Below are 13,812 nucleotides of genomic sequence, written 5' to 3'. Positions count from 1 at the left end.
ATGCGATAGGTGATGTGGAAAATAGTTTAAATTCTTTTTTAACTGTCTGAAATTTGTAATTAAAAGCATGCAAGGTAGATAAGAATTTTTGAAAGAAATTATTTGACTCTCAATATTGAATTGTATTATATAAGATGAAATAAATATAGTATATAAACACTTCATATTCGGTGTATGAGTATTTTGAATTGTTTAATCCTTCAAAACATCTTTTTTTTATTGGCTTATTAATTAATAAAAATAAATATGTTAACTAAATAGTACCATTCTAGGGAATTTTTATTAAGAAATACATTTAAGGACAAATATAGATTAAGAAAAACTATTGATTCTACAAGGAATGAGAACACCATTTGAATTACTTAAAAATAAAAAAGGAATATTAAATCATATAAAATGAAACAAATATAGTAAAAACATTATTTTAATAAAAATAATTCATATTCATTCATGAAATCTTTGATGATTTTTTCATCCTTCAAAGCATAAATTTTTTTCTTATAAAAAAGGCATATTAATTAAGAGAAATAAATATATTAATATTGACTAGATACATTCAGACAAATATAATCTTGACATACATTTTAAAATGAATTATTATTATTTTCTCTTTCTATCTTCGATTCTAATAAGGAAAAACTGTTAATTCCACAATATATTAAAAGGAAAAAGAAATACTATTTTGATTATATAACAAGTTTGACCATACAAGGTAAGAAATTTTAGTAACAAAAAGTCAAATATGACTTTGATTTATGTTCAAGGTACCTGTCCACTATAAATACAACTTTGTGCTTTCAGACAATTTCAAACAATAACATAAAGACTTTAAGATTCAGTTTCTTATCTTTCCTTGTATTAGTAAGAGCTTTTTCTTCTTTTTGAACAAATTTTTTTATTAAGAGGAAAAAGAAAATTGTAAAAATTGTACTTGCAATGGACAACATGTCAATCAAATGGTAATTATTTTGAATTCACTAGAAACATAACATTTTGAATGATTTTCTTGTGTATGTTTAAGTGTACAATTTGTTACTTTGTTTGTTGTTAGGGTTTTGTGTTGGCAGCCAAATGCAGGTACAACAATCAATAGTCAAATACTGATAGAAGTATCTAATTGTGTTGAGAGCATTAATGGTGTTAAAGAAGGAGGATGGAAAAATACCTTTTGCTTCTATAAGCCCATGCTCAAAGGTATTTCATCATTACTTAATAAATCATGTCCATAAACGCAATATAAAGAGATGGACTTCCTTTTTTTTCTCCTTTTGATGAATTATAAAAATTGGACTTGGGAAGTTTTTCTCCTTTGTAAGATAATGTATTAAGAAATGAAGAAGTATTGAAATTTTTTGGATCAAGAATAGATCTAAATGTAAGATAATCTATATATCTAGAATTTTAAACTTAAACATCCTGTCATTTTTAAGAGTACTTTTGTAGCCATATACGATATTTGATTGTTGATGATCTTTTTTCTTTTACTAGAACAAGAAAATGAATCACAATTTCCCCAACAATTTTTGGGGGCTTCACTTCAAGAACAGCCCGACAAGTTTTACATGGCACTTAGTAGGAAACGACTGATTGCGGAAGAAGAATCATCAATACAAACGATAATGGAGAACTTACAATCTTACAGAATAAAATTTGCACTTAATTGTGAGGTTTGTATTATATTGAGATCTGCAAATTATTATTCGTATTGAGGATGATATACTTATATATCTCCATCAAAATTTTGTCTTCATAAATACTCATTAAAATATTTGTATGATATAGGGGTTTCTGTATCGACTTGGTGATTTCCGAGTGCGAGTAGGCAAAGTTGTTCCAATAAATTCTGAGAACTTGAGGGGAATAGTTATGGAGGTATGCAAATACTTTTAGAGATTTATTCTCTGTTGAAGCTTTTTATAATGTAGTTAAACGTTTTTTTAAAATTAAAAAGAAATAGTTATGTTGTAAAATATTATGTTTTTCTACACCTCATGGAGAGGAATTCAATTATTGTACTTTACCTAATTAAAAAAAATTATTTTTATGAGAATGCTTGCCTCATAAGATTATTTTTTTTGTAGATAGAGTATCTTCGGATTTCCTCATGGAAAACATCACATCTGATTATGAGCTTCGAGATATTGAAGGAAACTCTTGGGAAAAAAACATTACCATGTCATTTTGTACATACTGAAACGTATTTTTCAGTGTTTGGCCTCTCTGATCAATGCACATCACGACATACTGTTGTACAATATGCTAGCATCTTGGCACAAATGTCAACAAGAACTCAATAGTCCCAACCTAGAAGAAATAAGAATATTTGTTGACTTTATAAGATTTTTCCTTAGGTTCATAAATGAGATCGTTATTTTCAAAAATAAATTGGGAATATGCATATCAATAGTAAGAAATCTTGAAGCTACTATGATTTCAAATCAATGTAATTCCTTTTCTTTTTTAGTGGGTGATATGGAAATTAAATGATTTCTTTTGTTTGAAGAATTGGTTCTTTAAGATTATATGGACTTTTAAGCTTTGGAGATTAAACTTTTTTGCTCAAAAGGAAATATGGTATAGATGTTAATATTATTTATAAAGGAAAATAAAGCATGTAGATAATTTACTTAGAGAGGAATTTTGTTAGTGCAATTGTTTGGCTACATAAACTTTTATTATGACTCCACATAATCTCATTTTCCATTTATTTCATTTTTTTGTGAAAAGAAAATCACCACAAGTATAACGTTTCAAGTTATAAAGCACAATTGTAACCCCGTATTCCTGACTACCCCAAGTATAATGTTGCAAGTTATAAAACACCATTGTAACCCCACCTATATTCCTAATCACCACAAGTATAATGTTACAAGGCTTTTTCCGAGAGGATAGGTAATATGAAGCTAGACGATGCAAATCTAGCTCACGATCATTTTTGAACTCAAAGTGTATATTTATCAAAACATATAGTAGAACTTGAAACCAATAAGTATAATATAAGTTTGCACCAAACATCGAGTTCAATAAGTATTCTATATGATAGAATGTGTAACGATATTTGCCTTCGAATGAGCTTGTATAAAGTGTGAATATCAATGGTGGTCGTGATAACAAAGGTGTTTGGTGATTGATAAAAATAATGGTGATGGTTAAATCTTAATGATAACATATGCACTTGATGACCTAAGGTCTAAATCATTCAGATTCAAGTTGCAAAATATTGCAAAATCGGTCATTTCACTTTACATGGTGATGAGTATGAGATTTAAAAATATAGGAGACAAATCGATATTGAAGAGATAAACTCAGTGTTAGATGTTATTTGGTGAAATGCAAACAATAGCTTGTATTCTACCAAAGGAAAATCAAATAATTATGTAACACCAAGATATGTACAAAGTCTCAAGTTCACAAAAAATTTCATATTCAGAGTTAAATTTCAGGAAGATGCTTCGCGTCATTGTGATGAAAGAAGTGATTAATGGTCGTTGTTGGTGAGTGTGACAATGAATACTATCCACAAAAGAATACATCTTCATGATTCTAAGACTTTGTTCAAGATCTTAATGATTAAACACCTGTTCAGACTAATTAAATGCGTAAATCTTATAATAAAGTTTGATAGGTAAAATTGTCTCAATTCTATCGCCCTAAAAGGAATACAAATTAGTGAGAATCAAAAAACCCCATTTATTATAAGATGCATGCTGAAAAAAATGCTAATATAGAAGTCGATAGCAAAATATTTCGTTGGAAACTAGACAATATAAGTCGAAAGAATAGATTGTTTGCCATTACTAAAACAGAGAATTAAGGTACTAATAGCTCTGAGACTATTATTATGCACGTCAAAAAGTGTCTACTGATTAGTCTTTAAGTCTGTTGTGAAATAGGTAGTTCACTTCTTTTAAGCCATGATTTCAGTAGCCACACACTTGTTATTTATTGGGTGGAGTTTGAAGCTTCTCGCTTCTGATGCATCCTAGCTGAATCACAGCCTCCTCTAACTCCTATTTTGTCCCTCACTTTCTAGAATTGGGAAGGTGTGACTTCCATCTAAGTTGAATGACTATGAGCATCATATCTCTATTCAACTCTTCACCACAATACACAATATTCACCTGCACAAAATTATATAAAGACAATTCAATGGCAAAGCAATAGTGTAGTGATATTTTCAACATTACTTCATGTAGTATAAAATAAAAATTTGTTTCACAATCCTAGCTATTTATATTTGTTCGTCTTTTAATCCGAGAGATCATTAATTGTTTAAGTTCCTTTATCTTTGTCAAGTAAGAATTAATATATTTTTTCAAATAAAATGGGAATTTTTTAAAATTTCTAATTCTTAAATTTTATATAACTAACTAGTTCAAAGAAATGTAGAATTTAGCTTATAAAATTATCTCCTCAGCATGATCATTCAAATTTAGCTTTTCTGCAATGAACTTCTTTCGACTAAAGTTACAGATAAATCAATGTTGCGTGTGCAAAACTTACTTGAGATGGATATTCAGCCTTTCGAGGGGAGGCAATCTAAGTCCCTTCTTGCCAAGAGTAAAAGAAAAAATTTATGTCAAATCAATTAGACACAACCTTCGGAGCGATGTGCCTGATATATTGGTACTTACTTGCCTCTCTGTGGTACAAGTTTAAACTAGAAAGAGGAAAGCTCTTTCTGTTTTTCATCCAAAGCTTGGTTTTCTTGTGTTAAAGGCTCTCTTTCTTCGGGTCTAGTAATTTGTTTTTTCTTGCATGTTATTCTGTTTTTGCTCCTCTTTTTCTTCTGTGCTCTTTGATATTGTCCACTATAATGGACTTTCATATTTCAACATTTGTTGTTGATACACTTGAAGCAAGTTGGGGCATCTTAAAAAGACACATACTCTTGTTTTGAGGATATGCAAAATATATATTTACGCAGTTGAACAGAAACTTGCTGACAACTACCTTAAGTGCAGACGCAGTTGAAGGGAAAGGTGAGGTTTCTTCTCAGGACATGTGATGATCCATTAGAGATTTTGTCCTCTGTGTTGCCTACTATATCAATTTTGTTCCGGAGATTACTTTGAGACTAGATTAAAATAAGTTGGTGTAAATAACATGAAGAGCTACAAGAGAAACCATAGATGCATAAAAGTATAAACACAACCGAACACGAAGTTTGAGATGAGTTGAGGTGTCTAGATGTGCATCGTCAATGTTTGAGTGTTCAATAGCAAGTTGAGGCCAAGTTAGGGATTACTTCATTACAAAAACGTTTGACTAAATTGTTTCTACATGGTCTAAACAATCTCATAACCATTCGGAAAGGAAATAGTTGCATTTCAATATCATGATATCGAGTAGTTCTGTACCGCAAACGAACTAGATGCGTTTTGATTGTCTATTCCTAGGGTATCTTTATATTTATACCTATTATTTTCGTGTAATTGTAGATTCCTATATAGTTTGCAAGCATCTTTAATTGTTACTCAACACAAGGTTAGGGTCCTCATGTTTCATAATTTTTGCAATTCTTATTGGCGTAATTATTTAACTTAGTTGATGATAAATTAGAAAAAAAATAAGGTTAGAGTAAAAGTGCATCACTGAAATTTATATTTTGGAACCAAAGAACTTCTAACCATACTCAATAGGTTTCATTGAACAATATTATAAATAATATTGCTAGCACCAAGAAATGTCCTAAATGATTGAATGATCCGCATCCAAGGGTGTGAATACTAAGGTTGAAATCCCAGCGAGAAAAAAGTATAAGTTGAACCTTGGTTGGTAAATTACCTAGTAACAATGTTGGTGAGATATAGAAGGTATTCTGTGGAATATTTAAGTGTGCACAAACTAACCCTAACACAAATATTTTTTATTCTTTTAAAAATAATGAACTATGTAGAAAAGCTCAAAAGTAACCCGAGTTTATGTGTCGCTTGAACAAAAAAGGAAAAACAATAATTGTTTTTTTTATATAAGAGAAGATCAAATCTAACCTATGTTGAATCTATCACTTGAGCAACAAAGAAAAAATCGATTAATAAATTAATCTATTGAGAAAATACTACATCATACTAAGTTGAATGTGTCACTTGAGCACTAAAAGGTAAATCAATTTTTTTTTAAAAAAAATCTATTCAAAGAAACTGAAACCTAACCTAATTTTAAACTGTCATTTGAGCAGAAAAAGAAAATCAATAAAATATATTCATCTTTTGCAAAAAGTTCAAACTTAGCCTAAATTTAATTTATAACTTGAGCAACAAAAGGAAAAATCAATTAAAAATTTATTATTAAGAAACATCTAACTTGAATTGATTTTCACTCGAATAGCAAAGAGAAAATCAATTAGAAATTGATAAGCTCATACCAAACTTAAGTTGAATTTGTAACTTAATCAACAAAGAAAAAAAAACAATAAACAACTGATCTACGAAAAAAAACTCATGACTAACTTGAGTTGAATCCTTGAAAAGCAAAGAAAATATCAATAGTGAGTAGAGCCGTCAGTTAGGATTGAGTCTGGGTCAACTCGTGATTTGATTGGATTAGACCAAGATTTTTGGAGCCCATTTAAAAATAGGATTCTTTAGGCCAACCTAAATAAGCCCATTAGCCTTAGGGTCTTGAACTATATGAGTTGGGTCAGCCCGTGCATTAATGGATAAATTAACAAATTAGTCATAAATCTTAACATTATTATTAATAATATTCATATTTTATAAATTTTAGCAAAAGTTTCAAAATGTCATTATTTTAGAAAATATTGTGTATCCCAATTTAGACCCTATTTTATCTCACCTGAATTATACATTTCCAATTCATTCGCTCCCATGTGTTTGTTTTTTTAAAAAAAATATTTTCTCTCACACTGATTTCACTCTTCCAATTCTTCTTCATGTTTTAACTCTCACTTCTCTTTTCCGTTCTTTTTCTTTTCCTGATATTGGGAAATATATTTCTAAAGGTATTCACAACAATCCTTTTGATTAAGGTATGCATCATCCAATTTATAGGTTTGTTTACTGCTTTTTTATTAATTTTTTTAAAAAAATTTGTTTTAGTTGAGTATTAAATCGACCAACTTTTGTTTAGGGTTTGAAAAACATAAAATCACTCTCTAATGGTTGAATCTAAGAGGATTATAAGAGTACAACTTGATCAATAATTTTCTAACGACTTTTCATCTTTCAATATATATATTACTCATGAAATAACGGACAATGTAGGATCCATTATTAAAATAACGGAAGAGAGATGATCAAAGAGTTGGTGTTTTTATCTTTTTATATCACTTTTAATAAAAGAGAAAAAAATAAGTGTAGAAGATTTTAAAAACTTGTTGAAGACCAAGTTGAGGGTAGAACAATTTTCAATTAGTTTGTTTTGCATTTATAGTTCATTTTTAGAATTTGGTATTCCTTCTCAGTTGTATTCAAATCACTATATATGTTATCAATATTTGGATTTATTAAAAATTCCGTGTTGCATAGTGTATAAATCTTGTATTTGTCGTAATTTGTATTCATCCCAAAAGTATGTCAGTTAGGTACGTATTTTATTTATAGGAAGAACAATTTTTATTAGTTTGTTTTATTTTTAGGGGTACTGCACAAGTACCCCCTCAACCTATGCCCGAAATTGCTGAAATACACTTCACACTTATACTATACTAAGGTCTAATTACCCCCCTGAACTTATTTTATTAATAATTTTCTAGCCCTTTTCGACCTACATGACACTATCTTGTGGGCCCAGCGCTGATTGATTTTTTTTTAAGCTAGTGCCACGTAGGCCGAAAAAAGGTAGAAAATTACCTATAAAATAAGTCCAGGGGGTAATTAGACCTTAGTATAGTATAAGTGTCTCTCTGGAATTTCGGGCATAGGTTTAGGGTACTTGTACATTTTCCCTTTTTTTTTTTTTACAATTTTCTTCAAATTTTTGTATCTTTTCTCAATTCGTATTCAAACTACTATGTATGCTATTAATATTTGTATTTATTAAAAATCTCATGTTGCATAGTTTATGAATCATTTTTTTCCTAATTACATTCATCTCGAAGGTAAGCAAACTAGTTATATATTTTATTTAAGAATGATTGCAACAAATATTCTCGTATTCTTTTTCAATTTTACATTTCATTCTCACTTTTTCATCATATTATTTTTATGTTTTATATATCATTGTACAAAATGCAATATAAAAACTACAATGAATAGAAATACAAATAATATACATATTTGAATGAATATGATTTAGGAAAAGAAATAAATTTTTGAAGAGAAATACATACTAAAAAATTATACGAATACAAATATGTTTCTTAAATAGCTACAGATTTATTTGGCATACATGTTGGAACGAATACAAACTAATCAAGCGATACAAGTTTTATTATACAAAATACAACACGAATATTAGAATGAATACAAATACCAATGGTATACATGTTGGAATAGATACGATTTAAGCAAGGTTAAAAAATTCTGAAGAATAAAATAAAATACATTGTGAGAAAAATATGCCAAATAAAATATAAAACTGTAGGTGTACAAATTTCTAAATTATAAAAATTTTAAATTTAATTGATAAAACTATAATGCATTATCATAAAGTTTCATAATATTTAGTGAAAATTGGATATTGAATTTTTTGATTCCGTGATTTTCATAACAATAATTAGTGAACATTGGATATTGAAAATTTTATAGATGTGGTAGTTCTTCAATTCCGTGATTTTCATAATAATAATTAGTGAAAATTGGATATTTTCTTTGCAAATAAAAGTGTTTAGAAACAAAAAAGAATAAGAAAATTGGATATTTAATTTTTCTAAAACAATGTGAAATGCTTTTTTTTAGAACATGATGAAAGAAGAAGAAAGAGATGGAAGTTGGGGTATTTTGATAAATTGCAACAGATGAGACTCTTAAACATTTGTTCCTTTTTTTAAAAAAAATTATCTCTCCTGAATTCCTCCAATTTGTTATATTAGAATTGTATTCTTTAAATAAAAACATAAATAAGATACATAACAAACTAAAATTTTGAAATTTTTACTAAATATTGAAGTGTTGCTAATGACCCTCTTAAATATTAAAATATTGACATTTTGAAAAAATTTCCGTTAAAAATTAATTAAAATTATAATAAAATAGAATACTAAAACTAATAACGAAATCTAAACTTGAAGTCTTATACCATGCGTATAAACATCACAAAGTTCAAATCCTCACATAAAATTTACATTTTTTAATGACTCTTCATTACTTTCTTGTTCTTGTTACTTGAGTTTGATGTTCTTTAGGCTAGGGTCTTTTAGAAACAATTTGTCAAGCTCTATGAGATAGTGATAAGATCTACGTACACTCTACCCTTCATAGACCTCACTGAGTAAAGTTTCACTAGCATGTTGTTGTTGTTGTTGTTATACCTATGATCTTTAAAAAAAAATACAGTAATTTCAAATTAAATTCATACAACCAAAATTTTACCTGAAGTCAAACGTAATGCATTATTAAAATTATTTTATTTGTGCATGGTTTATGACTTTAAGTTTAGATTCTTGTTATTAGTTTTAGTGTTTTATTTTATTATAATTTTTAATTTGATCCACGGGTTGACCCAACTCATATAGTTCAAGCCCCAGAACTAGTTATTTAACCGATGTGCATATACAATTTATCTTTCTTCCCTCTCTCGCTCACCTTTCTCCTATCTCTCTCAATCTCGTTCCCTTCTTTGCTCCCTCTCTCAATCTCGCTTGACATATATATATATATATATATATATATATATATATATATATATATATATATGTATGTACAGTTATCTGACCGATATACATATATAATTCATCTCTCTTCGCCCTCTCGCTCGCCTCACTCTTCCCGCTCCCAATCTTGATTGCCTCTCTTCTCCCTCTCCTAATCTTGCTCGCCTCTCTTCTCCTTCTCTCAATATTGCTGGACATATACATATACATATGTATAACATATAATTATCCAACCAATATATATATACACAATTCGCCTCTCTCCCACTCTCTGCCCTCACTCACATGTCTCTCTCCTCTCGCTCCCAATCACACTAGCCTCTTTCCCCCCTATAACATGTTAAAAATTGTAATTATCAAACTATAGTTGTGAAGAGTAATTAGGCTATTTTTGAGTGGCTATGTGTGAAAGTTCAACTTCTTACAATTATAAATGGTGTGTATTTAAATTTTAATTTATGTGACAAAATATTGTATATTGACTTGTATTTTCTTAATTTGTAAACTCTGACAGTTGCATGTGATTGCATCTATGCTTTAAGTAAACGCATTTGATATAAGCGATTTACGGCTCTTTGTTTAGGGAAACGTCACTTGACCTATTTCTCCTGCTTGTCCTCCCATACACTTTTTCTTTTTGTTTATTCTTGTTAAAAATAATATTAGATATATTTTAAGAATTATATAAATAATACATCGAGTTTAGTCAGAAAACTATTTGTTCATGTGATTATTTTTTCATATATATACTTTTTCAATAGTTTAGGTATGAAATTAAAAAAAAAATTTAGATGTGTTTTTGACACATCTCTTTATTATATATATATCTTCAATTAGAACTTTCCACATTATGTTTAAGACCGCATGAAAGACATTTCGATATATTTAATTTAAATTTTTTTATTTTTTTAAATTTTGTGTCAAGTAATAAAAATAAGTAAAATTGAATTGGATAATGGTACAATGGGTGTCCAAGCTACAAGCATTCATAAATATTCTGATCACCTAAGAAGCAATTATAAGAGTTGAAGTGTATGGCAGACATAGAAGGTGAAGGTCTATTGATACATCAACTATTGAAAAAGTTGATGAACGTCTTTTAAGGTCTAGAGTTGCATCATCGCTCGTGGAGGCCTGCCTTACATACTATACATGAGGTCAATTAAATTAATCCGATTAGTTAATAATTGTATTGTTATTTTGCAATTAACATACAGATTTTTCAGAAATATCAATTTGAATATTTTCACTATTTGTTACCATTTTCTCATGCAACAGTCCAACCAATCCAACATAGTTAGTTAAGGTAGACATGCTAATAATCGTTTTAGCACATTCTATATACTTGAATCAGTTCATATCAGTAATTATTTCATCACATCAATTCAAAGCAATCATCAAAATATGTTCAAAGTTTGCCATCTTTATCCTACAGATAAAAATAAGACATTTTTTTAATAATTTATAAATCAGTAAAACAATTGTAAAGCTATATTAAGAACTTAACATAATACTCTTTTAGTCTATTTCAAAAGAATGTCCTTTTTTTTATTTACATTTTAATTTTAACATTCCACATGGCAGGTTTAAGACCATAAGATTAAAAGAAAGTTTTGTACATTTCACATAACTTTAATTTAGGACCACAAGATTTAAAAGTTTTCTTTATTTTCTTTAACTTCGTGTCAAGTAAAACCATGTCATTCTTTTTAAAACGGAGGGAGTACAATACGTTAACTCGACTTATTTGTACATGATGAAGTTTTCTGAATAATGACCCACACTAGTGAAAACTTTATTGAATATTGTTGGAATATGTAATGCATTCCTTACGATAAGATTTATTTTATAATCATATACGGTCAGTTCGAAAAATTGAGGAATATGACTTTAACAAAGTGTCATAATCGACAATCATGTTTTGAAGGTAAAAACTTTACTGATAATAATGTTTTATAGATAAATTTGTAGAATTAGATGACCTCTGATTCAGAGGCGAACTCACACATTTTCATGCAATATAGATTGCCCCCAAACCATTCATTCACGAATTTCAACGTACTGATGGATCACTCTCAAGGATGGAGGTTCATGGGCTTGGGAAATGCGCTTTAAAGGAGCTCCTAGCTGAGAACCACCCTTTATGGACGATAGCTTGGAGTGTGGGAGGCTCAATGTTGTGAACCAAGCTAGCTCTATAAAGGCCTATGATTTAGAATTGAGAAATGAGATTGGGCCGAGTAAAATATTGGAGTGTTTTATTTTGGATCTAGACCCAATTAGCATATGGTTCAAAGACAAAATGAGTTGTAAAGAACGGTTTATGCATATTGAGGAAAATGTTTGTCTTCTCCTGTTCTTGTAGAATCTAAGGGCCCGTTTGGATGGGCTTAATAAAAGCAGCTTTAAAAAATTACTTTTGAAAGTGCTGAAACTTATTTTAAAATAAGCAGTTATGCGTTTGGATAAAAGTGCTGAAGTTAAAAAAAAAGTTGTTGATGTGTTTGGCAAATAAGTGCTGATAAACAGCTTTTTAAATCAAAATGTCTGAAATACCCTTAAAAGTTGTTAACATAATAAAAGTTAATTAATTTATATTTTACAATCATTCACATATTTCTTTCTCATCACAAATTATTTATAAGAGGAATATAAACTTATTATAGATTTTAAAGATATATAATTTGAATAGATTAAAGAACGATTTAATATTTTATTTTAGTTTCATCCATAGGTAATAATAATTGTCTATCATTCACAAATTTCTTTATTATCACAAATTATTTATAAGAGGAATATAAATTTTTATTTAAGTTATATGTGCAACTTATTTTACATTTTAATAATATATAATTTGAATAGATCACTTGAAAGATTTAAGATTTATTTTATTTTCATTCATTAGTAATAGTAATTGTCTATCATCCACATGTGAAAAGGGAAAAATAGAAGAAAGAGATGTTAGGGTTATGTGAGTAATTTGGAGATTGTATAAAAATAGTAAGGGCAAAAAGGTAAAAATGTGGTCAACTTAAAACAACTTATAAGCTGGAAAAAAAAGCACCCCTACCTCGCTTTTAACTTTTGGCTTAAAATAAGTTTTTTTAAACTTAAAATAAGTTGTTTTGAGTATTGCCAAACAGCTAAATAAGTCAAAAACCAGCTTTTAAGCTGAGCCAAACAGGCTCTAAGTCCTCATCTCCATTCTTATTCTATCTTTAATTGCTTGTATTTCAATATTTCTATTGTAATTCGGTAGTTTGATTATTTCAATTAGAATCTTAAGGTTGTAATCTTGTTTTAGTGCTCTTATTGATATACGACAGTTTGACTCTGTCTCGAGGGACTGTCATTTTTCTGGGTATGATGATGGGGTCAACCCGATTTCTTCCCGTGCATTTCTACAATCTACATTTACTATGACACATGACGAGGTAGATAGTAACCCAACGATTAGTAAAAGTATAACAATATCTTTTCAGGGCAAAGAGATTGTTGAAGCTCTAAGTCTTGGTAACTTTTCTCTGGAGGATGAGGTTTCCATTCCAACAAGTGCGATGCATTATGTTGACGTATATCTTGAAGCTGACAATGGAAAATGTATTGAGGAATTCGACTGTCAACATAAGTTGAGTCCATTTCCATTTGCTTTTGCTGGTGATTTTCTGACTGTAACCATTCCAGTAATTGTGATCCTTCTACCTGGGATCCAGGAATACATTTTGAGTTCAAAGCTCTAACAAGTTTTACAGTATACAATGCAAAGGAACTACTATTGTTAAGATGTACTTACTATTTATTCTTAATTACGTATTCAAACTCTATGAATATAGTGTGGGATCCTGGACTACAATGGTGTGTAAATTCCTACTTGCTAAATTTGTTCATATGTCTGTCAATTGAATATACAGTAGTTTTAAAGCGATATTATTATGATGTAAAATATGAGGTTTTGGCGGTCAACTCCAAGCACACATCAGTTTTATATATGGCCAACTCCAAGCACACATCAATTTTACATCTTCACTATATACATG

The 13,812-nt window shown here is 29.1% G+C and overlaps 1 protein-coding gene across 1 annotated transcript; it reads left to right on the top strand.

Annotated features, from left to right (window-relative positions):
- The first annotated feature begins 936 nt into the window (after nucleotides 1–936).
- Nucleotides 937–13,515, top strand: LOC101268234 (mediator of RNA polymerase II transcription subunit 20a-like). Its single transcript, XM_026027665.1, has 5 exons — nucleotides 937–959; nucleotides 1,052–1,194; nucleotides 1,489–1,667; nucleotides 1,783–1,872; nucleotides 13,102–13,515. The coding sequence occupies exons 1-5, from the start codon at nucleotides 937–939 to the stop codon at nucleotides 13,513–13,515; spliced, it is 849 nt and encodes a 282-aa protein (XP_025883450.1).
- Nucleotides 13,516–13,812: the final 297 nt, after the last annotated feature.

This window comes from Solanum lycopersicum, chromosome 10 (assembly GCF_036512215.1).
Source record: "Solanum lycopersicum chromosome 10, SLM_r2.1".
NCBI classification, from domain to species: domain Eukaryota; kingdom Viridiplantae; phylum Streptophyta; class Magnoliopsida; order Solanales; family Solanaceae; genus Solanum; species Solanum lycopersicum.
Note: the sequence above shows the minus strand (reverse complement) of the source record. Positions and strands in the feature narration are given on the sequence as shown.

Bases quoted from the DNA above. Each gene is read 5' to 3' on its own strand.
- LOC101268234 (XM_026027665.1), top strand. From the start codon at position 937: ATGGACAACATGTCAATCAAATG. The intron at 960-1,051 runs GTAATTATTTTG...GTTTGTTGTTAG, and splicing joins GACAACATGTCAATCAAATG to GGTTTTGTGTTGGCAGCCAA. The intron at 1,873-13,101 runs GTATGCAAATAC...GATATACGACAG, and splicing joins TGAGGGGAATAGTTATGGAG to TTTGACTCTGTCTCGAGGGA.